At 40.3% G+C, this 25349-nt stretch overlaps 1 protein-coding gene across 1 annotated transcript in view; it reads right to left on the bottom strand.

Annotated features, from left to right (window-relative positions):
• The window catches only part of LOC133634058 (alpha-1,6-mannosylglycoprotein 6-beta-N-acetylglucosaminyltransferase B-like), a 274128-nt gene that overhangs the window by 117193 nt on the left and 131586 nt on the right, over positions 1-25349 (bottom strand). Inside the window, 3 exon segments of the mRNA XM_062027016.1 lie at positions 6929-7093; positions 20772-20951; positions 21659-21732. Of these exon segments, the coding sequence (XP_061883000.1) occupies positions 6929-7093; positions 20772-20951; positions 21659-21732 (419 nt within the window).

Here is a 25349-nt window from a genome sequence, read left to right as displayed (position 1 = left end):
CAAATACCAATAGCACTATTGATAATGAATAACAATAATGACCTCTATTATCAACAATACAATTGTTTCAAATGCAACAATACATATATGTAATGATAACTTCAAATACAAAAGAAAGCAGATAAATGGAGGGGAAGAAGGAGAAGTGAACTGCATTAACCTTGAAGATTGTTATAGTAACAATAGGTTAAGCTTTGTCAGTGTGCCATGTGTTACCCAGTTTCACCTAGGGGAAAAACTATAATATAATGTTTGATAAAACATGATTATATGCGTGACTGTATGTATGCATACAGTATGTGCTTGCATATGTACAGTATATGTATGTTTGAACAGTGAATATGCGTGTGGATGAACGAAAAAAAACGCTAACCTTCAAACTAAACAATCACATTAACACATGTGATGTGCGTTTTGGGCCCTAGGGTTGCACAAGGGTTAACTGGACATTTTGGCGCGCAGTAGCCAGCAAATGCAAGCAGACCAGAGGAGAAAATGCAAATTTTCCATCAAAAGGTTTCAGGATCAAACTCAGTAGCTCCTCGCTACTACAAACCATTGTAGCACCTTGCCACCACCAATCCTAGTCGCCTTTCCAGTGATGAACAGCCTCTGACAGCAAGGCTAACATACAAACACAAGGACATCTGCTCGTGAGATAGTACTGTAGCAGCTCATTGTAAGGCATTTAGGCTCTCCAAGCAGCCGCCATGGAGAGCAACAAAGCCCCTCGTGCACTACAAGAAAGGCAAACATCAATCACAGTGACAGGCAACCATTGCGCCCCGTGTTAACCAACTTCAGGAAGCAATTGAGGCAATGGACAACATTTTGGACAGCCGTGAAATAGGTTCATAAACTACTTTGTCATAAGAGCTTTTATCTTAATTGTCCAATCTAAGGTTAATAAAAAGGTCTGAAGTTCTTGGGATTGGTCAAAACTTTAGTTTCGCCTTTTAAGTTAAGTTTTAAATAATACCCAAAGTTTCATAAGTTAACTTGTTTTTATGGAATGGAATGGCCCTTGGAACTTTATGACCAACAATCCAGCTCTTTCTCATCATCTTTCTCTGGCACCAGTATAGCTTGGCCTCATTAGCCCAATCACCATCATCATTAGTGACCTCCTTTCATTTCATATCTCATTTGATTCTTCCGGTCTTTCCTTCTCACAGTAAGATACGTGATTCATGCCAATAAACCCGCACAAGATCATTAGAACATGATCATTAGAACAATTCAACGCACTTTTTCACAATATAAAAATCCACTCACATTTCATTAGACGCGCACATATTTCACAAGCAGTCAAGATGCAAGGGTGGATGATAATCATCATCGTTAAGCTTTTCTTCAACCACTGAACTACACCCTATTTTTGGACAGCAAGGTGATCTCAACTCTGGAAATGGAAACAAAAATATTTAATTAAAAGGTTACCTTGTTTCTTTTTTGTCCAGTGACAAAAACAAAGACTGGGGCAAAAAAAAGTTGGTAAATATTGGGACTAGAGCAGGGCGATGAGGCTGAAAACTATTACAATATGTTTTATATCGGTCGATATTGATAATTTTTTTTTTTTTTATATGACATATCAAAATAAGGACCAGGAGAAAAATATAACAAATGTAAAAAGTTTTATTTAAAAAAAAATTCTTCTTCGGATTATAATCCCCTCAATAGGGTTGTACGGTATACCAGTATTAGTATAGTACCGCGATACTAATGAATCATGTTCGGTACTATACCGCCTCTGAAAGGTACTAATGTAAAGTATCAAACAACAGAAGAATAAGTGATTATTACATTGTAACAGAGGTGTAGATAGAACATGTTAAGAGAGAAAATAACCAGATATTAACAGTAAATGAACAAGTAGATTAATAATTTTATTTTCTACCACTTGTCCTTAATAATGTTGACAAAATAATAGAATGGAAAATGACACAATATGTTACTGCATACGCCAGCAGACTAAATTAGGAGCCTTTGTTTGCTTACTTACTAATAAAACACAAGTTGTCTTGTATGTTCTCTATTTCATTTAAGGACAAACTTGCAAGAATAAACATATGTTTAATGTACTCTAAGATTTGTTGTTAAAATAAAGCCGTTAATGCAATTTTTTGTGGTCCTATTTATTTTGAAAAGTACTAAAACGTATCGAAATAATTTTGGTACCGGTACCAACATATTGGTATCGGGACAACACTACCCCTCAACTATCAAGGCAGAAAGGAAAGGAAATGTTAACACAACCATGGAAAACAATCAATCTAAACAAAAATCTAAAATCATATCAAACACTTAAGAACAACTTTTTTAAATGAAGGTGCAACAATAAGGAATATGTGAGAAATGCTTAATAAAGTGTAATAAAATAATGCAAAGTGTGAAAATATAAACATAGAGAAACCTGAGAACTATTTTCAGCAGATTTAGTGCCAGTATTTTACGGCTCAGCAGTGCAGTGGTTACGACTAAGGTGGTGTGGTCTTCGGTCTGACTACGGTCCGTTTTTATCCAAAAACTGCAATACTGTCTGGGTGACTTTTCCTGTTTTATCCACTATTTCTTTGCTTTCTGCAACACTCATTTTTAGTTTCTCTTCTCACTCCTTGCAAAGAGTCAACCGCGAGACGACAAATATTGTTGTCCGGCTGGAAATCGGGAGAAATTCGGGAGAATGGTTGTCCCGGGAGATTTTCGGCAGAGGCACTGAAATTCGGGAGTCTCCCGGAAAATTCGGGAGGGTTGGCAAGTATGCTGACTGAAAACATGAACAATCATATTACAGTGTCTGTGAAGCATTATCCTACATTTCATGTTTTGTTTGTTCACAGCAGACATCGTATGTACTGTAGTTGTAATAACACGCATGACGTGCTGTGTGTATCATGTAAAATATTAAAGTGTGACTCACTCGATGGACACTTGTGCGTTTGGTCCAGCTGGCTAGGCACATTTCTTCTGGTTTAATTGGGTAAGCACTTCTTTTATGTCGAAATAGCATAGGTCAAGTTCCACATTTACGGCGCCAAAGTCACTTTCACATCATTCTCTCGGCTTCAGTCTGCTCTAACCCTTTACCCTTCCTTCATGCTCTCTTCTAGAAGCAGTAGTTCATCCTCAGTATATTCAGCTTCAAAAGGATAAGGTTGTGAATCCTCAATTTGTCCAAAAATAGTCGTCTTCATTGTCAATTACCAAGTCTGCCATGATTAGAAAACACTCGCGTTTGTTTCCGGTAGTAGGACACACATTTGTTGTTAAAATGACCAAAATATGGTAAATATTGAACATATTAGATATAGTTATGAATGTGTCTGTTACTGTATTATATATACCGTGTATTACCAAATAGTAGTCTGGGCGTTTATTTCACAAAATCGATTTTGGAGACAGGCGTTTAAAAGAAGCAGGCGGTTATTTGCACAAGGCTTTTATTTATTTTTGCACCAGCCTGCACCAGGCCATTATTTGGTTACAATGGTTACTGTCCAGTATTTTGTTTTTCGTACAAAAAACTTTAAATGTAAAAGCTATTGTAAACATACAAACAAAAAAACAAGAGATCAACATGAGGTAGACTATCAAAAGACAAGAGATCAACAAGGCCTCAACATGGCAGTAGTGCAAAAATTGCCAAATAGAATACCAACACTAAAAACAAATAAACTTTTTAAATAAAACAGCCTACCGGGAAAAATAAAATTATGGTACCAAGTACTCAAGTATAAAACTCACCATCAAAACAGAACAATAATACTGTCACTTAAATACAATAAAGGCTACAGTACTCCAAGTTTTAAATAAAGCAGCATACAGGAAAAATAAAATTATGGTACCAAGTACTCTATAAAACCATCAAAACAATAATACTGCAGCAAACGCAAACCCAGTAGCATTTTAATCTAAAGTATGCAAATAACAGCCCATGGGCGGCTATTTGGACATAGGCGGTTATTAGGAAGAGGCGGTTAATTCACAAAATGGGGTCAGACCCCGGGCGGCTATTAGGACATGGGCGGTTATTTGCCCAAGGGCGTTTATTTGGTAATATACGGTATATATTTGCAGTGTGTATACAAAACGTTGATGGAGTGTTTTGAAGTTGAATTCGAGGGCTTTGAAGGCTACATCGGTGACCCCCGTTAGCCGCATCTTCCAAGAGTTTATCATCTTTAAAATCCTAAACAAAAAAAAAGACGTTAGAGATGCGCGGATAGGCAATTATTTCATTCGCAGCCGCATCACAAAAGTCGTCATCCACCCGCCATCCACCCGAACTAACATTTTATCAAAACCACAACCGCCCGCCACCCGCCACCCACCCGTTGTTATATATCTAATATAGACGATGCAAGGCATTAGTGAGGTTAGAAAGCTTTTGCCTGTTAAAGAAAGGAGACTGATCCAATGCAGCAGAGACATTCAATGCGTGCCACGCATTAATATCTCTTGGCCACGCATTAGAGGCTAAGAGATATTAATGCGTGATAATATTATTTATCATTATTATAATATTATTGTCATTTCCATTAAGAGAGTGTTGACTATTATTGTTATTTGCCCCCCCCCCCATTTACTTCCGTGGTCATGTTTCCTCTTACGTCATTGACCGTGATCGATAGCACTTCGGCTTTGACTGCCCGTCGCTGGAAGGATACTTCGTCTTTGACAGCTGCTGGAATCTGAAAAATCGGTTGTTTTTTTTGGTACAGGCGCGAAACAGGACAGTCGCGTGCCGGTTAAGGACCCCCGGCAACTTTGTGAGTTTATTGGACGCAGCCCCGGAAGTAAATGGGGGGGGGGGGAGGTTTTTGTAGGGGGGAAGAAATTTGGCGTGACAGCTGCAGCAGTGCCTGATGAATAATTGCCTGTTTCAAAGAGTGCTGCTCGTTTTGCGTATGTGGGTAACAACATTTAACTATGTATATATATTTCCGAATTGGTTCAACCGCCACCCGCCCGAATCTATTTAAAATCTATTTTTTTCGTCATGCATCCGCGGACTCCCGCAAACCGCGCATCTCTAACGTGTGTTCTTGTCTCTCAGAATGATTGTGAATGACAGGCAAAATTCTAAAAAAGTGCAGTTCCACTTTTGTTTAGACATTCTGGTTGAACACCAGTGTCAGCATCAACAGTAAAGAGGTGAGTTCAGGATGCTTAGACTCATCAATCAATCAATCAATCAATGTTTATTTATATAGCCCTAAATCACAAGTGTCTCAAAGGGCTGCACAAGCCACAACGACATCCTCGGTACAGAGCCCACATACGGGCAAGGAAAAACTCACCCCAGTGGGACGTCGATGTGAATGACTATGAGAAACCTTGGAGAGGACCGCATATGTGGGTAACCCCCCCCCCCCCCCCCCTCTAGGGGAGACCGAAAGCAATGGATGTCGAGTGGGTCTGACATAACATTGTGAAAGTCCAGTCCACAGTGGATCCAACACATCAGCGGGAGTCCAGAGTTCAAAGAGTGCTGCTCGTTTTTCGTATGTGGGTAACAACATTTAACTATGTATATATATTTCCGAATTGGTTCAACCGCCACCAGTTCAACCAGCATCAGTCTTTTGCTTTTATTGGCCAATCAGAGATATGACTTGAATTCTGCCATGTACTCCTGCATCCTGAAGTCACTTCTTTGCAGCTTTATTTGTACACATCAACGCCTTGATGCCAGGTATTCTCTTCGGTGGAATAAACTATCAAAACATTCCACAAGTCTTCCTAATATTAGTGCCTGTTTGGCTGCCTTTTTACTCAGCCATTTTATTTGAGGACGTGAATGGTACGCCTCTGTGCCTTGCTGCGCCATAAAAACCGCACAGAGATGAAAAGACCCAGCCCGGATTATGAGTATGTACTTAGCTCCAGAGCTTGTAACGGGACCTTCGAATCCCTCCACTATGTGTCTATCTATCAGTAGAGACACTGAGCAGGTCACCAGTCAATCACAATGTTTACACACTGCGACAACCATTCACAAATATTTTACCACCTATTGGGCAGTTTAGACATGTCATGTTAAATTTTCTTATTTCAGTGCAAACCAGCTTTAAAAAGGGACCTTAGATGAATTTAATCTTTTTTGACTTAAAAAAGTTGGATACCCGTGTTAAACATTGTCAAAGCGTTAGGTTCGCATCCATGACTTATAAATTGACTGAGGAGCAAAATTGACACCGACACATATCCAATGCATATTATCTCGACCAGGGGTGTCAAACGTACGGCCCGGGGGCCGGATCAGGTCCGCGAACAGGTTTTATCCGGCCCGCGGGATGAGTTTGCTAAGTATAAAAATGAGCAGAATTTTTTTCAATGAAAGAATCTGCTGTTCTAAATGTGTCCACTAGGTGTCACAATATCAATCCTTTTTATCTTTGTACATTATGCTAAATATGTAAAAAAAACCCAAAAAAAACATGTGATGTTAGTCGAGGAAAATGAGCATACATAAATAACATCCTGGAATTTGATTTTGATATTATTTTTTTATCTTGATGGATTGAAAATCAACACCAATGAGTTGACTGATGAACATTATCAAATAATTTATTCAGAAAGTATAAATACCGACAAATAAAGATAGAATACTATTAACCGCAACATGTAAGTGTAAAAAAAACCCCAACAACATTATGATTTGTACATTTTCAGAATGTGCTTGTTCTATTTTCAAACAAAGAAACCAATCTGAAGTTGTCTCTATCTTTAAGTTATCGTGCTGTGATTTTACCAGTCCGGCTCACTTGGGAGTAGATTTTTCTCCATGTGGCCCCCGACCTAAAATGAGTTTGACACCCCTGATCTAGACCACAAGGAAGTGGTAAAATAATCATAGGTCCCCTTTGATTACAAAATTAAGATGTTATGTAGTGACAAATTGCAATTCAAACCTCCCTCGTACCTTCTTCTGGTCCCTCCATCGGTGCTCCAGCGTAGAATCGAGGCGCTGGGCAGCTGTGGCCCACTGCTTTGCAAGCTGACGGATTCTTTTCTTCATGAAGCTAAGAGACTCCTTCCCTGTGCCAATCTGGTCGAGTAACACGGAGAGGTCTGTGCGGAAGGCGGCCTAGGAAGAGAGGTGGATGAATAGAGATCAAGTGGACATAGCGTAGAGAATTGAGATAAAGTACTGTGGAAATACTGTAGAAGAACATGATTGTCAACACCTACTCAACAACTTGCCATTCAATTTTTCCACTGTAATAATAGTACCCACTGGTGTGTCGAGCACATGCATCATATTTACAAGTACTTCAAATATTCATGAATGTACTGCAGTAATCGACAACGTAAATGACCACTGTGACTGGTAACGATATGTAGTCAGTAAGCACCACACTATTTGCGTGTTGGTTACTTATAATTTCACATATTCTCCTCAAAGACACAATGATATTATTTAAAGCAGTGATTCTCAAACTGTGGTACGTGTACCACCAGTACAGGGGTCGGCAACCCAAAACGTTGAAAGAGCCATATTGGACCAAAAATACAAAAAACAAATCTGTCTGGAGCCGCAAAAAATGAAAAGCTGTCTATAAGTCTTAAAATGAAGGCAACACATGACGTAAGTGTCTATATTAGCTATAATAGCCTACTATCAAAATGACTATGTGTCACAGGCTGAAGCAAATCTTCGTTGACAGAAATGTTGAAATGTAATATTTATTCTACACATTTTTACAACATTAGAAACCATTAGTAATTTAGAGGCTACTCAGAAGGTGAGATAACTCCTGGAAATGACTGGGTTTTAATGTCCAATGGTATAGATGTGTGTGTCCTAGTGAAAGGAAACGGCAGGCTGTCTTCTTTTAATACATTTATTACAATCTTTGGCAAGCTAGGTAATGTTTACTGTGGTCTGGAACAACATGGCACACAAAAAACTATCTGAAATGCAGCCAATATTACATACAGATAATATGTCATGAGACATGCAAAACTAAATTATATACAAAGAGGATACAGGGGTATTAAATTAGCTCAAATATAGCTACAAATGAGGCCTAATGATGCAATATATACATACAGCAAGCCTAAATAGCCTGATTAGCGCTCCAACACGTCAATAACATCAACAAAGCTCTCCTTTGTGCATTCACGCACAGCATGAAACTTTTGATGGACAAAATGAGACAAAGGAGTGGAAGATTTTACATGTAAACAAACTGTTGCGTCACAGTCCACACTATGGTGAGTTCAAGAACCGCCGAAATTAGTAGGACAAAACGATGTCATCAAATAGTCATATTAAACATATTAAACAGTGGGCTTTCTAACAATTGGGAAGGTTTGTTTCATGTTTGTCCTCAAACAAAAACCATACAAAAACTCAAAAAAATATTTTTCCCCCTCATCTTTTTCCATTTTCAATCCTTTTTTATAAATGCTCCAGGGAGCCACTAGGGCGGCGCTAAAGAGCAGCATGCGGCTCGAGAGCCGCGGGTTGCTGACCCCCGCACTAGTAGTATGCGGGCTCCATCTAGTGGTACGCCAAAGAATCACTAGATTCAAGTACAGTGCTTTATTTTGCTATATTCAAACACAGTGTTACTGTTTAAACTGTGTAATGTTATAGTGGTGAAAAATATTAAATATACTTATCAAATAAAACCTCTGCTTGTTTTTAATGAATACTTAGGCCAACTGCGCTACAGTATTTTAATGTTGGTCGTTATGGTTGTACTTGGAGAGCCAAGTGTTTTCTGGGTTGGGAACCACAGGCTTATTGTATCCTTTGACAGTGTGTGGTGTACAATGTTTATCTATTTCTCATCCCCCAGTGATACTTGTAAGAACTTAATTTATTTGCCACCATGGAGACAAGGATTTGTGATTTAGAAACTGCACAGTGGAGGCACATTAGCCGCTAGCGAGAATGCTACAGTGTGTTGAGGATGCAGAATGTGTCTCATCAACATGCATTATCACTAGAGATGTCCGATAATGGCTTTTTTGCCGATATCCGATATTCCCCAACTCTTAATTACCGATTCCGATATCAACCGATACCGATATATACAGTCGTGGAATTAACACATTAGGCCTAATATTGTTGTGATGCCCCGCTGGTTGCATTAAACAATGTAACAAGGTTTTCCAAAATAAATCAACTCAAGTTATGGAAAAAAATGCCAACATGGCACTGCCATATTTATTATTGAAGTCACAAAGTGCATTATTTTTTTTAACATGCCTCAAAACAGCAGCTTGGAATTTGGGACATGCTCTCCCTGAGAGAGCATGAAGAGGTTGAGATGGGCGGGGTTAGGGGGGCGTGGTAGGGGTAAGCCATACTTGCCAACCCTCCCGTTTTTAGCGGGAGAATCCCGGTATTCAGCGCCTCTCCCGACAACCTCCTGACAGAGATTTTCTCCCGACAAACTCCCGGTATTCAGCCGGAGCTGGAGGCCACGCCCCCTCCAGCTCAATGCGGACCTGAGACTGAGTGGGGACAGCCTGTTCTCACGTCCGCTTTCCCACAATATAAACAGCTTGCCTGCCCAATGACGTCATAACATCTAGGGCTTTTAGAGAGTAGAGTGCACAACTGCGCACACAACAAGGAGACGTTCGAAGGGGAAGGTGTATGTTGCCTGTAAATATTTAGAACAGACTTCTCCATTGAACACGGTGGCCAAAATGATATACTCATCATGAACGGAGAAGTTAAACAGGACAATACTGCCATCTAATGGATAGCCACCGGAACACTGAAATTCAAGTATTTCTTTTATGTAAATAAATAAAATAAATATATATATATATATAGCTGGAATTCACTGAAAGTCAAGTATTTCATACATATACATATATATATATACACATATATATATATATATATATATATATATATATATATATATATATATATATATATATATATATATATATATATACACATATATACACACATATATATATATATATACATATATATACACATATATATACATATATATACACATATATATATATATATATATATATATATATATATATATATATATATATATATATATATATATATATATATATTAAGGCTGCAGCTAACGATTATTTTTCTATCGATTAATCTATAGATTATTTTTTCGATTAATCGGTTAATCTATAGATTATTTTTTCGATTCATCTATAGATTATTTTTCCTTTTACCGATTATTTTTTATTTTATTTTATTTAAAATGAAGATGAAAAAATAAAAGTAGGCCAGTTTTTTCAAAAGGCATGGCTTTTATTTACAAAAAAAAAAAGTGTGGCCACTCAGTCAACATTTACAACAACATGACAAAATATTCTGTAACAATGTAAACATTTAAAACTTTTAACATTTAACAAAATTAAAAGTAGCTTATTTGCTTTTTAATGTGCAAATATAAAAGTAAACATCCAGTGCAAATCTTAATATTCTGCAATAGTATAAGCATTTCAAAAGTAAAAGTATTGCTTATTTTGCTTTAAAATGTGCAAAAATAAAGATAAACATCCAATACAAAAAAGTGCAAAACGAAATATTCTGTAACAAAAGTGTAAACATTTCAACAAAAGTGAAAGTATTGCTTATTTGCTAAAATGTGCAAAAATAAAGATAAACATCAATACAAAAAAGTGCCAATCTAAATATTCTGGAGCACTGTAAACATTAAGTATTGCTTTTAAAATGTGCAAAATAAACATCCAGTCCAACACAGTACACAATAACCAATTCTACTCATTCCAGTGAGTGACTAACAGTTGTAATGAAGAAAGGTTAGCATGTCTACTTGCTTTGCTTCTTTTCTTGTTTACAATATTCCCAGCAGCTGAAAATAGGCGCTCAGAAGGGGTCGATGTGGCTGGAACTGAGAGCTAATTAGCCTTCATCTCAAGCCAGGACTGCGAGTGAGCTGAGCTGCAGTTTAAGTTTCTGGAAGGTCAACGGGCTCATAGTGATGTTACTAGTAGTTGACTGGGAGGTGTTTATTATCATTTGGGGAGAGTCCGCTGCCTGATGCTCACCTGCTAAACACCTATCTGCTCCACGCTGAAGCGCTGACTACATGCGCTCTGAATACACACTGCTGATTGGCTGATAATGCTGCGTGTGTACCAATCAGATGGTTGTGTGGGTGGGACAATGCTGCGTGTGTACCAATCAGATGGTTGTATGGGTGGGACAATGCTGCGTGTGTACCAATCAGATGGTTGTATGGGTGGGACAATGCTGCGTGCTGAGACAGAGGCAGCCGCAGAAGGAGCAAAGCAGCTTGTTAAGACTTTAGCAGCTAAAGTTAGCTTTAGCTTAGAAACTCGTTCGGTACACCCCCGTACCGAACCGAAAGCCCCGTACCGAAACGGTTCAATACAAAACACATAACGTTACACCCCTAGCAGATACAAATGACACATTCATGTTTTTGTGTAATGATGACAACGTATGCTAACGCGGACGATTGACAAGTTGATGGTTGATGGTTTTCTTTTCAAATGTTCGTTCATAGCCGTTGTGCTGCTATGATAGGCCATTTATGCTCGACACTGTGCATACAACAACATTATTAGGCTGTGTATTGAAATACTCCCACACTTTTGACGACTTTTGGCGTGCGTTTTTCCCCTCGCTCGCACAGTCTGCTTTGCGCTCCGCCATGACGGTAGTGTGACGTAATTATGCGACGCGTCGACGCACAAAAACGGCGTCGACGTATTTACATAACCGATGACGTCGACTATGTCGACGCGTCGTTTCAGCCTTAATATATATATATATATATATATGAAATACTCGAGTTGGTGAATTCTAGCTGTAAATAACCACGCCCCCCGCCCCCAACCACCCCCACCCAAGCCCCCCCCCCCACCCCCTACCCCCCGATATTGGAGGTCTCAAGGTTGGCAAGTATGGGGTAAGCGGGGGGTGTATATTGTAGCGTCCCGGAAGAGTTAGTGCTGCAAGAGGTTCTGGGTATTTGTTCTGTTGTGTTTATGTTGTGTTACGGTGCGGATGTTCTCCCGAAATGTGTTTGTCATTCTTGTTTGGTGTGGGTTCACAGTGTGGCGCATATTTATAACGTGTCGAAGTTGTTTATACGGCCACCCTCAGTGTGACCTGTATGGCTGTTGACCAAGTATGCTTGCATTCACTTGTGTGTGTAAAAAGCCGTAGATATTATGTGATTTGGCCGGCACGCAAATGCAGTGCCTTTAAGGCACGCCCCCAATATTGTTATCTGGGTGGAAATCGGGAGAATGGTTGCCCCGGGAGATTTTTGGGAGGGGCACTGAAATTTAGGAGTCTCCCGGGAAAATCGGGAGGGTTGGCAAGTATGACTGAGAGACGCAAATGCTCTGTACTTCTCCCTACGTCCGTGTACCACTCTGTACAGCGGCGTTTTAAAAAGTCATACATTTTACTTTTTGAAACCGATACCGATAATTTCCGATATTACATTTTAAAGCATTTATCGGCCGATAATATCGGCAGTCCGATATTATCGGACATCTCTAATTATCACAATAGTATCAAACCCTCTATATTCTGCAAAATGTATGTTGTATATTGTGTATATCGCACAACCCTCCTCTGAACGAGCGTTCACAAGATTTGTAGTCACCATGAACAACCTCTATACTTTTAAAACACACTCCAACAATTCATATCGAACAGGTCTTGGCAGGCGCTGTTGACCACCTGAGCGATTAGGAATGAGTCTCTCCACTGTACATAATGTGTTGAAACTAGTTTGCTGGTAGCAAATGACAAGGTCGAACCCTGAGTCAGCGAAGAGGCAAAATAGAGTGGGTGATGGATGGATCAGGCATGTCTAATTAGTAGACTTTGAATAGGGTCAGATGAAAGTGAAGTACTACAATGAACGGGGGCAGGTGGCTCACACTGCACAATATACAGTACCTAAGGAAGGGAGGCATTTTTCCTTAGAAGGCCAGTGGCAGATGACAAGATTATCAATAACAACAGATTGTCAAATGTTTTATTCATGATACCAGCCCTTTCATCACAACACACCTCATACGTTTTCACTTACTCGATAAATTAATTGGAATTCACAGTCAAACAGCTTCCACAGATCATCCAGTCATGGGGCCAGTAGCTATATTCTTTCTAGCATATAATTAAATGAGTGTGTTGAACTGCCAGCACAGAAAACTAAGATAAACTACATTGCTACAGTCTAGTGAATATGATGCCTTTATGTTTAATTTGGTACAATTCATGCAATTTATAGAATCTATTTACCTGACCAACTACCAACATATTTCATATCCATTTAGGGTTGGGTATGTCATCATTAAAAATGGAATATTTTAGAAAACTGATGTTTTAATTGCTTACACACACATATATGGGTCTCTGGGGTGCCTCTTTGGTCTATTTTTTTAAATTTAAATTCAGCTCAAGTATGTCGTAAAATGTGTCTTTCATCAAGCTGAACAGATTTCAGCCTGACGGTCATGTAATCGTTTAGTTTCAACAATAATGACTTGACAGCTCCCTGAGTGATTAATCACCTTTGTCCTTTCTCCCAAGATACTACACATAACCACTAACATCACACAAAAAGAAACGTGCCGCAACTTCGATACTTTTATTAGGTACCGGGTGAATTCCATGGGTACTACTAGGTACAAATTCATGTTAAATCTAACGTTACCATGTTTCGATACTTTTGTCGTCACGTCTCAGCTGAGATGACAAACAGGCCTATTCAAAGCGGACAGCCTCTGGGTAATGTTGCAATTTCTCGTGCCAACAAGAGAGCACGCCTGAAAGAAAGCCCTTCAGAAGCTCCACTTTTCCTCATTGGATATGCCAGTGTTTTTCAACCAATCACTTGTGTGCCATGAGAAACAGTCTGGTGTGCCATGGAAGCTTATCTAATTTCACCTATTTGGGTTAAAAATATTTTTTGCAAACCAGTAATTATAGTCTGCAAATGATGAGTTGTTGTTGAGTGTCGGTGCTGTCTAGAGCTCAGCAGAGTAACAATGTAATACTCTTCCATATCAGTAGGTGGCAGCCAGTAGCTAATTGCTTTGTAGATGTCGGAAACAGCGGGAGGCAGTGTGCAGGTAAAAAGGTGTCTAATGCTTAAACCAAAAATAAACAAAAGGTGAGTGCCCCTAAGAAAAGGCATTGAAGCTTAGGGAAGGCTATGCAGAACACAACTAAAACTGAACTGGCTACAAAGTAAACAAAAACCGAATGCTGGACGACAGCAAAGACTTACAGCGTGTGGAGCAAAGACGGCGTCCACAATGTACATCCGAACATGACATGACAATCAACAATGTTCGCACAAAGAAGAATAAAAACAACCAAAATATTCTTGATTGCTAAAGCAAAGTAGATGCGGGAAATATCGCTCAACGGAAGACATTAAACTGCTACAGGAAAATACCGAAAAAAGAGAAAAAGCCACCAAAATAGGAGCGCAAGACAAGAACTAAAACACTACACACAGGAAAACAGCAAAAAACTCCAAATAGGTCACAGCGTGATGTGACAGGTGGTGACACTTACTATAGTGATGCATGCTTGGTTATGGTTTAAAGTCATATCCAACAATTTCACTGTCAACTGAGTTTTGTTTTTTAATAATTTCTGCTGGTGGTGTGCCTCCGGATTTTTTCAACGCAAAAAATGTGCCTTTGCTCGAAAAAGGTTGAAAAACACTGGGATATGCCATATACATGCTACTATTTGGCACTAGCCGTTTTGCAGAGCGATTTCAACACCTACAAATTTGGAAATCTAAACTACAGTGGAATCTCGATTTCCGAACACCTTGTCGTATAAACATTTTGATTTACGAACCACAGACCAAATAAAAATATGTTTTGGTGTACGAACTTTGTCTATGTGTACAAATGTTTCATCCACCTTTTGTGTGCCTCGCAGCTCCATTGCTCATTCAGTCAGCACAATAGTGCTGTCGTTAGCTACTGTGCTAAGTGTTACTTTGTGTGCTTTAAGTGGTTTGTTTTTTTTAGCCTTTTTACAGCAATTTTTCCTTTTCCTAGCTCAATATGAATCCAAAAAAAGCAATGGCCAAGCAATGTCTGGTTTGAAAGATTCTGGCAGTATTCACAGCGTTGTCGACAGTGCCTCCTCTCTCTCTCCCTCCAAGAAGATCAACAGACAAGGTAAAGTGGATTTAATTGTCTATTCCTAATCATCATAACGACCTCTGTGTTAAAGTTAAGGAGTTGTGATTTCCAACTGAGTGCACCACAGGGCTAGTGACAGTATGTGTGCATGTCGCCAGGGTGGCCAAAAATGACAGTTTAGCTAGTTGTTGTTGTTTTGGCTTTGTTATTCCATCCATCCATTTTCTACCGCTTGTCCGTGATAGGGTCGCGGTCTAGGTCCCACTGTACAACTAAATGCACGTTGCAATAAAACAGCTTGTGTGTAATAAGTACAATACTTGCAGGCAAACACTTTGAAGGGCTCAACAAAAGACAAGACTGGCACTTTCAACTTTATGCCAATAGATAACTTGGGCAAATAAAACTGACGTATAGACAAAGCAAAATATGGGCAGCGCAGTTATCGATATTAGCTCAGTGCTAAAGTAATTTCTATGCACAGATTTTATTGTTAAACCATGTCTCATTTATCACCACATATAAACACACAAAAGTACCCCTGTAACCGGGAACTGGTATCGCATCAGTTCTAATATGAACAGGATCCCTATGTCCAAACCACAAATTAAGCAGAGCTGCAGTATTTTTGGATGCATCACACTTGAGCGACATCGAGCAAAGTGGATTCTTTCGTTAATCACTGTAAGTTGGTTGGGGCTCCAATTCTTTCTCACCCACCTTAAAGGTTCCAAACATCTTGTCTGACTGCTACTGCAGTAGAGAGAGTTTTAAGTTTCATTAGCATTACACAGACCAGTCCACCGAAAAAAAATTGCTCTAAACAGGACTGTTAAGAGAGTGTTTTAAATGTGCTCCACTTCTTGAACATTGTTGTACTTTGATTAGTACAGGCAAATGATGAACGTTTTTTTTTTAATTACATTATTTGAACTTGAAATTAGATTTATCGCAATTAAATTGCAGTAAATGACATGCTTGCATAAGCTAAATTATGCACGTCATTGGAAATGGGGGTTAAATCACCAAAAATGATTCCCGGGCGCGGCCACTGCTGCTGTTCACTGCTCTCCTCACCTCCCAGGGGGTGATCAAGGGTGATGGGTCAAATGCAGAGAATAATTTCGCCACACCTAGTGTGTGTGTGACAATCATGGGTACTTTAACTTTAACTTAATTTATTCGCTTAAACTATAACAGTATCTAAAGTCTTGTGGTGGTGTTTTTTGAAGGATTTTGCCAACAAGCACACGAGGCACTGTCATGACCTTTTACGCACCCTGACTTATTTTTGTATTACCTTATTTCTCGGTTTACTTCCTTTCCAGTGCTCTTAGTGTGGTTCCACTTCCTGTTTGGCTCCACCACTCCTCTGGCCTAAGCGCTGTCTCCCTCACCGGTCGCTGATTGGCAATCTGGCCACACCGGTTCTGGGTTGCCAATCAGGCTTCTTTATATGCCAGCCTCCCTTTTTCAGTCAGGTCTGGATCGTTGTTAATGGTCAACGGTTTGTATTTGTTATGATTTGCTTGACAATTACTGTGTTTGCTTTGTACCTGCATTGCCTTCCCTATGCTTTTTGAGCACTTTCCTGCTGCACTACATTTGGGTATTTTTGAGAAATACTTTTTCTACCTGTCTTCGCATCTTGGGGGTCTTAACTACCGCAGCAATGCGGACTTATCTCAGTCACTCATCTTTGCACTGGCGTATGCATTGACCTGATGCCACCCTTCTCATAAAACTGAAAAACAGGTTAAACATAAATGTACATCTATAATTATGCAGTGCTAAAAAAAAAAACAATACCATGCTACACAATGTTTCCTAAATAAACTGCACATGAAATATAAGTGTAAATGAAAATACAGCCTCACGACTTTAGTCATATTTTTGGCGCTTAAGAAATTTCTCTATGACATTAGCTCCAGACTTATTCTGTTTGTTTACTGCCACAAGTGGTGAAAAAGTGTATTTACAAACGAGTACCACTGCCGCCAATACGGCCCAAAGCTGAGAAACAGATATTTTTTTGGCAGCCCAACAAAGGCAGAGCCGTGTATAAAGAGTTTTGCCAACCCGGTTTCAGGCAATCTCCTCACTGATTGGTCAAAAGGCACTTATGTGACCTCAGCGCGCCATGATTGCTACCAACTTAGATGCTGGCCCTATGCAGTACTGCACTTTCTTACTAGACATGCCTTTTATTTGAAGAGTTTTTTTGCTGCGTAAACATGCCGTGTGGTGTGCTGCTTGGGGGAAAACAAAGCCGACGGACTGACAAAGAACCGGTTTACCTGAATCCTCTGAAGACCTATTGTTACGATTGTAAATACAAGATTTTTGACTACTGGACTATAAGCTGCACGTGGCTGCGGAATGGAGAACTGAAAGGAGCTGCTGTAGTGACACCGTTCTCTCTACGCGAGTGGTTCGTGAACACAGAGGTTGATTTCAGTTTTGGGGGGTTATCTAATTTTGCCAAGGGAAGTTTTAGCAGGTGGGAGCTTAAACGCTGCTCCCCGCTGAGACATGGCTCTTCTTGGGAATGTGAGAACAAACTTCATTGGAATCCCTATTACAAAATGCGGCTGCTAGACTTTTGAGAAAAACAAGAAAGTTTGATCATATTACGCCTATACTGGCTCACTTGCACTGGCTTCCTGTGCACCTAAGATGCGACTTTAAGGTTTTACTACTTACGTATAAAATACTACACGGTCAAGCTCCTGCCTATCTTGACGATTGTATTGTGCCATATGTCCCGGCAAGAAATCTGCGTTCAAAGAACTCCGGCTTATTAGTGATTCCCAGAGCCCAAAAAAAGTCTGCGGGCTATAGAGCGTTTTCTATTCGGGCTCCAATACTATGGAATGCCCTCCCGGTAAAAGTTAGAGATGCTACCTCAGTAGAAGCATTTAAGTCTCATCTTAAAACTCATTTGTATACTCTAGCCTTTAAATAGACTCCCTTTTTAGACCAGTTGATCTGCCGTTTCTTTTCTTTTATTTTCTACTCTGCTCCCAACCCGGGATGGACCGCTAGCCTGTCCATCAGATGGAGACATCTCTACGCTGCTGACCCGTCTCCACTCGGGATGGTTCCTGCTGGCCCCACTATGGACTGGACTTTCGCTGATGTGTTGGACTTTCACAATATTATGTCAGACCCACTCGACATCCATTGCTTTCGGTCTCCCCTAGAGGGGGGGGGGGGTTACCCACATATGCGGTCCTCTCCAAGGTTTCTCATAGTCATTCACATTGACGTACCACTGGGGTGAGTTTTCCTTGCCCGTATGTGGGCTCTGTACCGAGGATGTCGTTGTGGCTTGTACAGCCCTTTGAGACACTTGTGATTTAGGGCTGTATAAATAAACATTGATTGATTGATTGATTGATATTATAAGTTATACATTTATCTGTGAGTCAGCCAAATAACTTTTAAATACATAGACACTGATTTTTTTTTACACTCGCAGAGTGCCTGTTCGTTTGTTTTGTGATTCACAAGTCTAGTTGTTGGTTCACACCTGATGAGGATTTTGGCAAAGTGAGGGTGTGGGGGGAGATGTTGTCAGCGCTGCCTGCAGGAGCAAAGGTCACCGCCACTGTCCATGGTGCTGAGGACAGAGCACCATCAGACGGCGGCGTGGCAGTGCTGACAGCGAGGCACAGCTGGCAGGTGATTAAATTTCACAGGTGGTACGTGTTAATCTAATCATCTGTTGTCTTTAACAGTAAGCGGCCAGGAGCAGAGAGGGAGAGAGGATACGGACGTGGCTGGAAAGTCGCGTCCTGCTGGAGAGAAAACTTTTGTAAAACAATTGATCATTAATAACTTGTTAAACCTGCACGCTTGGCTCCTGTGCCGTGTCTAGGAAGCGACTTCCACAGAGGGTAATACTAGAGGTGCAACAATAAACATATCCGTATTGAACCGTTCAATACAATGGTCTCGGTTTGGTTTATCAACTTCTGACGATACGCTCTGTGCTGAAAGACCAGTGGATTTGCGCTCAAGCGCCACCACCCACATTCATTCAGACCAAAACAAGCTGCTGAGACAGAAGGCTTCGCATGTAACTTCTATAGCTCATTGCAACATGGCTAATGCCTCAAATGTACCTGAAATCGAAGATCCTTCACCACCATCATTCAGATCTGGCGCGTGGAACTACTTTGGTTTTCGTGTTAAGTATGACCCTCATGGCAAGCGTGTCGTGGACAAAAATACAACAGTATGTCGCAAGTGTCGCACAATGATAAACTACAACAGTGGAAATACAACAAACATGACAACACATTCACGCTGACATCACCCCAATGCGAAAACAGGTGGAACCAAACAAAAATACGGAGCGACAAAGCACAGGCTACAAACTTTACCCGGGGCTTTTAGAGAGTCATTAGCACATTCAAAGAGGGCAAAAGAAATCGATTGGGCGATTGCTACTTTTATTGCTGTCGACATGCGACACTATTCTGTTGTGGAAAATGTCGGGTTTTCTGCAGAGATTTGAGCCCCGTTGCAAGATTCCTTCACGAACCTATTTCACCGATACCGTAGTTCCTGCTTTGTACAACAAGACAAAAGCCCAATTATAGACACCCGCTGTTACTCTGCTGCTGATAATGCACCACAGAAGATGGGTGATGTATCATCAGGTGCATTTATTTATTTTAATTTTTAATAATTTTTTTTTACAAGGTGCTGTTTTTATTTTATATTATGTATGCACAGCAGGAACCGGGGCAGGTATAGCTGCACCAGATACATTTAATATAATTTCAAAACTGTACTTTTGAGTTGAAACAAAAATGTTGATCATTTTAATAAACTAAAACAGGCATGGAAATTTCTCCGTTTGTATCGAAAAAATATCGAACCCATCCATCCATCCATTTTCTACCGCTTGTCCCGTTCGGCGTCGCGGGGGGTGCTGGAGCCTATCCCAGCTGCATTCAGGCGGGGTACACCCTGGACAAGTCGCCACCTCATCGCAGGGCCAACACAGATAGACAGACAACATTCACACTCACATTCACACACTAGGGCCAATTTAGTGTTGCCAATCATCCTATCCCCAGGTGCATGTCTTTGGAGATGGGAGGAAGCCGCAGTAAAATAGCGAACCGTGACACTAAAATATTGAAACGAACCGAACCGTGAATGTTGTGTATTGTTGCACTCTTAGGTAATACATTTATTTTTGGTCGTTGTGTATTTTTTGACGTATATTGTGCTGGCCGGAGCGTGTTAGAGAGCCAGCTGGTGACTTAACACTGCATGACTGTAGTGGCAGAGTACATTAAATACAGCCACTAAATTTCCCCTAAATTATACTTTAATGCAATAAAAGCATGTTTTATTGTAAGTTTATGAGTTGGAGTAGGTTTAGAACTATATTTAGGAAGTAATATTTCGGCAGATTTGGTCAGGAAAACTAACATCAGAACGACTGCAATTACATGCTTACGGGCACAGCCATGCACATCATTGGGAGCAAAGATGGCGGCCCTGGTTTAATACGCCATACTCTGTCTCTACACGGCTATGGCGAAGAAACAATGCTTTAATTTGCCTACACAGCTGTGCAAAATGCATACATGATTACATATACTCTAACTTACCGGTCTCTTGGGTTCCTTTGCCTGGTCAACATGCTGCGTCGGCTGGTTGCTGTGGTCCCTCCAGGTCACTGGGGGGCAGAACCACTCCACTTCACTCAAATAGATGAGGAATGAGCAGTCGGAACCATCAACGCCATAGAAGGCGTAGCAAGGGTCGGAGGTCCAGCGTGCTCGCATCCACTAGAGGAACATATGTGTGACATTAACTCAAGATACCATTGAATTAATAGCAATATTTCAAAGCGGGAGTCAAATTAGGTTCCTAATCCTTTAATGACTTCCACTGTCAAAATACTTCTTTTTTTTAAAATTAGGATCTAATTTACTGCTTTCAGAGCAAGAAATACTCTATTTGAGATACAATGAGCTGTGACACAATATGTCATCAACAATATGCTTTTAGCAAATGGTGCAGCTAAAACATTGATTTATTATTTAAGCACATCAAAGCCTGAAATCCCCATACAGTAAACGGAATACCTGATGACGTGTGGGTGGACGTCTGTGAAGAAAAAGCACGGTTTTAAGAGTGAACCGGTCTTGTTTTGTCATTATTTTTTTGAGCTAATGACAGCTAAGCTAAGAGCATGTGCAGGAGGCAAGCATGACTGACAGTTTCACCATCACCAGATGGCTCCTGTTTGGGTTCACCTGCTGGTTGAGATGATTAAAAAGCTTCCAGGATCCTTTGGATTACAAAGACCATAAAAAGGCAGCTACAAAAGGTCTGCCAGATAAGACCCACAATTATCTTGGTTGCAAATATTCTAATTGCTTTATATCCCTAGTTAAAAACAAAACAAATACAACGATGAACAAAAGAGTTTATCCCGGGAAATTAGTCACCCTCTTAATTGTCAAAATCCCCAAGTAAAAAAGCCACTCACATCCACTTTTCCAGGACATTCTGGGTAGCGGGGGTCTTTGGGAATATCGCACTGGGTGGATGTCCCATCTCGCACTGTTGAAAAGACAAGTGACAGACCTTGAGCAATAGCCGAGCAATAGATACAGTAGTTTGTCAGATTAGGGGTGCTTATGGAAAAACCTTTGCTTCAGATTTCATTTTAAAACCTTGAGTCCATCTCTATCAAAAGTATATATTGACAGAGTGCAAATTGCAAGACCTGAAATCTTAATGTGTCACAGTACGCAATTACATAAAGGACCATGTAAGTGTGGTCGTAAGCTACAGTGCTCAGCGCTACTTTGTGGGAGTTTTCTCAGGGAGCCTATGATGATTCTGATCTAAATTAAAACACTTTGTTGTGGTCTAGATACATTTTGCATACATTTTTGCTAAACAGTCCCTTTTACAACCCATTTTCTGCATTTGTCAGCACAATGTTCGTTTGTGGAGGTGTTTCCAGATTGCAAATGAAGGACCATGTAAGTGTGGTCGGAAGTAAGGCTGCTTCTACACTAAGCCGGCTAAGGTTATACAGGGTATATCCCATCTAACCTTATCCCTGTCCACACACACAATGCCATCGTTTAAGACGCCCTCCCCCACCGTCCGCCGGCGCAACGCGGCCTAGTATGCATGCGCGGAAAATGGCAGACGCGCATATATATTACGTCATAGTCACCTCTGACCTGGAAGTGTATCCTTACCCTATGTTTCAAAGTAGTCTATTGCCACATTAGATTTAACAGTAAACCTTGCTTGCCTCACCATCAGCAGCTGTTAGACTATTGTAGTGAATCACACCTGAGCCATCATACATGAATCATATCTTTCATGGACGTGTGAAAGTAAACAATGTGATAAAGAACACTTTACAACAATAAATCTAGGGATCCAAATATCTGGTTAGGACACTTCTCACTCTCTTACCTTCACCTTCATTGTCCCTTCTTGCAATCCTGCCTGTGCTTGGAGGCTGAAATTGGCGGTCGTACTTGATGGCCACAACCATTTCTTGGCTTCACAATAGTTATGGAGTACAAAACTAGACGTTGAGTAATCGCTTGACATACATCGCAGACAATAACTCAGGGGTGGGCAATTAATTTTCACCGGGGGCCGCATAAGCAACCCGAGCACTGCTGGAGGGCCACACGACAATATTTCAATTACATTTTGCTCAATATTATTTTTGATATACCGTAAGATAAATAATAACGATGATAATAATAATAATAATTTAATTTAACCTAACTTAACTTTATACAAAAGCAGATTGCTTTTGATGGTCACTTTATCCTGCATTATCCAACATTTTTCCCCATCAGATTTGGACAACCATCTGTTGTTAAAAATAGTTTTTAATCATATTTATTTTATATTGTTTTTTATATTGGTTTTATATGTAATTGTTTTTTCTTTTTATTCAGTCATTGGTGGAGCTAAGGATAATATTTGAATATTGTTTTTAATATTGTTGTGCAGCACTTTGGAAACATTTTGTTGTTTAAATGTGCTATATAAATAAAGTGGATTGGATTGTCACACCTGCCAGCTTGTCCCAACACCCATTTACCTCTGTGAACAAGTCATTACCTGTGGTTGTCTCTTTAATTGAGTGCATCAGAGCTCTCATCCAAAGTTAGCGAAAAACAGTCCATGTCTCCGGGCATTATCAGCGCAACAAAGTCCAATAAGCACTCCTTAATAAACTCTCCGTCAGAAAACGCCTTACTTTTTCTGGCGCTTTTGTGAGAAATGACGAAACTTGTCCTGACGGCTGCATCTTTGGGGGTGTGAAATATGGCACAAAGTCCTTGTTGGGTTTGCAGTTTTACCATCAACGCATCAGCCTCCCTTGCGCGCGCTTCATCAGACACATTCCGGTATTTTCCCTCGTGTTTCTTCGTGTAGTGGCGATTAAAATGATATTTAAACACAGCAACCTGTGTACCACACATTAAGCACACGGCTTTACCATTAATTTATGTAAAGAAATACTTGGCAGTCCATGTCTTGTTGGAAACACGCCATTCCTCATCAACTTTTCTTTTTTTAGCGTCTCATCACTTGTCTCTATGCACCTTCACTCACAGGTTCCCCCCGGACATACGGCATAAATAACACATTTCAAAATAAAAGCAGCACAGTTGTATTGCGCGCACGACATAGATGTTTTTTAAACTTTATTTTGTAATTTGTAATTGCGCCGTTCAATTCACTCACAATCGCACACGCGCATACTTCCACACGGAAGTTGTACAAATAACGCGTTTCAAAACAAAAGCAGCACCGTTGTATTGCACACTCGACATAGATACTTTTTGAAATTTATTTTGTAATTTATGATTGGCCTCACGCGGGCCGGACAGGGATGCGCAAAGGGCCGGATGCGGCCCGCGGGCCGTACAATGCCCAGGTCTGCAATAACTGATAGTCCGCTTTTCCAGTCCAAATGCATTAATTGTTTTCCGTAGTCTTCCCTCGTCCACAGGAGCCCGCATTCATCGCATTGGTACAAAATGAGGCTGCTAGACTTTTGACAAGAACAAGTAAGCTTGATCATATTACGCCTATACTAGCGTCGTTAGCATTAGGGAATATGCTAACACATTTACAAATGTCTGTGTTATTATTAACTTACAATGGCATTATTTTTGGATTCTTTCAGTTTCCTAATTTCTCCAAAACGTCACCATGGAGTATTGAGTCTGCTTAGCTGATTGGAGAGCTAGTGGGTCCATGCAATGACTTTTGTTTTGTGTCCGTTTGGAAACAATTGAGGTATGTAAATTTACATTTACAAAATCTCTCTCTCTCGTACCGGTATAAATCTGTGGCTTATGGTCGGGTGCGGCTAATAAATGTAAAAATATTTCTTTCCTTTAAAATTCGGTGGGTGCGGCTTAAATACAGGTGCGCTGGAAAATATGTTAAAGTTCATAAATCTAGAGGGCCACCTAAATGTCAATTACTAAGAAACCAAGTATTTGGTGAGTACCTTTGTTGTACCTGTATGTCTGGATGTTTAACACGCTATTGAATCTACTTTACATGCAATCCTTGTGGCTCTATTAATCCAAAGGCTCTGAGGTCCAAATTGTAATATGGATAGATTGAGCTTAATGATCCATACAGCAATGAATCAACATGATACTCCTTATCGGCTCATTTAACACCTCCTCAATCAAATTCCACAACATGATTGCACTACGAGACTCCAGATTAGAGCGTACCTCGCTCAGTTGTGGACGTTCAACCCATGTCATGTTGATGACATCACCGATGAACATGGCAAGGAAAACTCACAGTGCACACTGCTCACTCGACTTTACAGAGCACGGCTACCCCTGCTAAGCATCCTCGGGTCACGCCGCCGAGTGCGTCTGCTTACTTGGGGCGCACACCGCATTAATTGCTCCATTGACTTAGTTAACGGCCTGTCTGCTGCCGATGTGGAGCAAAGAAGTACGAGAGAGAATAAATGGCCTGTCTGTTAATGCAACCAATGCTGCTTGCGTTTCCCTTTTTTTATATCTTCTGCGCCAAGTTCTCTCGCTCCCTTTTCATTCTGTTTACATTTGCCTAATGAAATTGAGACGATTCCCCCAGGGTTTTTTCCATTTACTGAAACAAACACGAGGTTAAGTATGGGTCAAATGTGTAGCAAT

This window comes from Entelurus aequoreus, linkage group LG18 (assembly GCF_033978785.1).
Source record: "Entelurus aequoreus isolate RoL-2023_Sb linkage group LG18, RoL_Eaeq_v1.1, whole genome shotgun sequence".
NCBI classification, from domain to species: domain Eukaryota; kingdom Metazoa; phylum Chordata; class Actinopteri; order Syngnathiformes; family Syngnathidae; genus Entelurus; species Entelurus aequoreus.
This window is presented reverse-complemented; position numbering and strand designations above follow the sequence as displayed.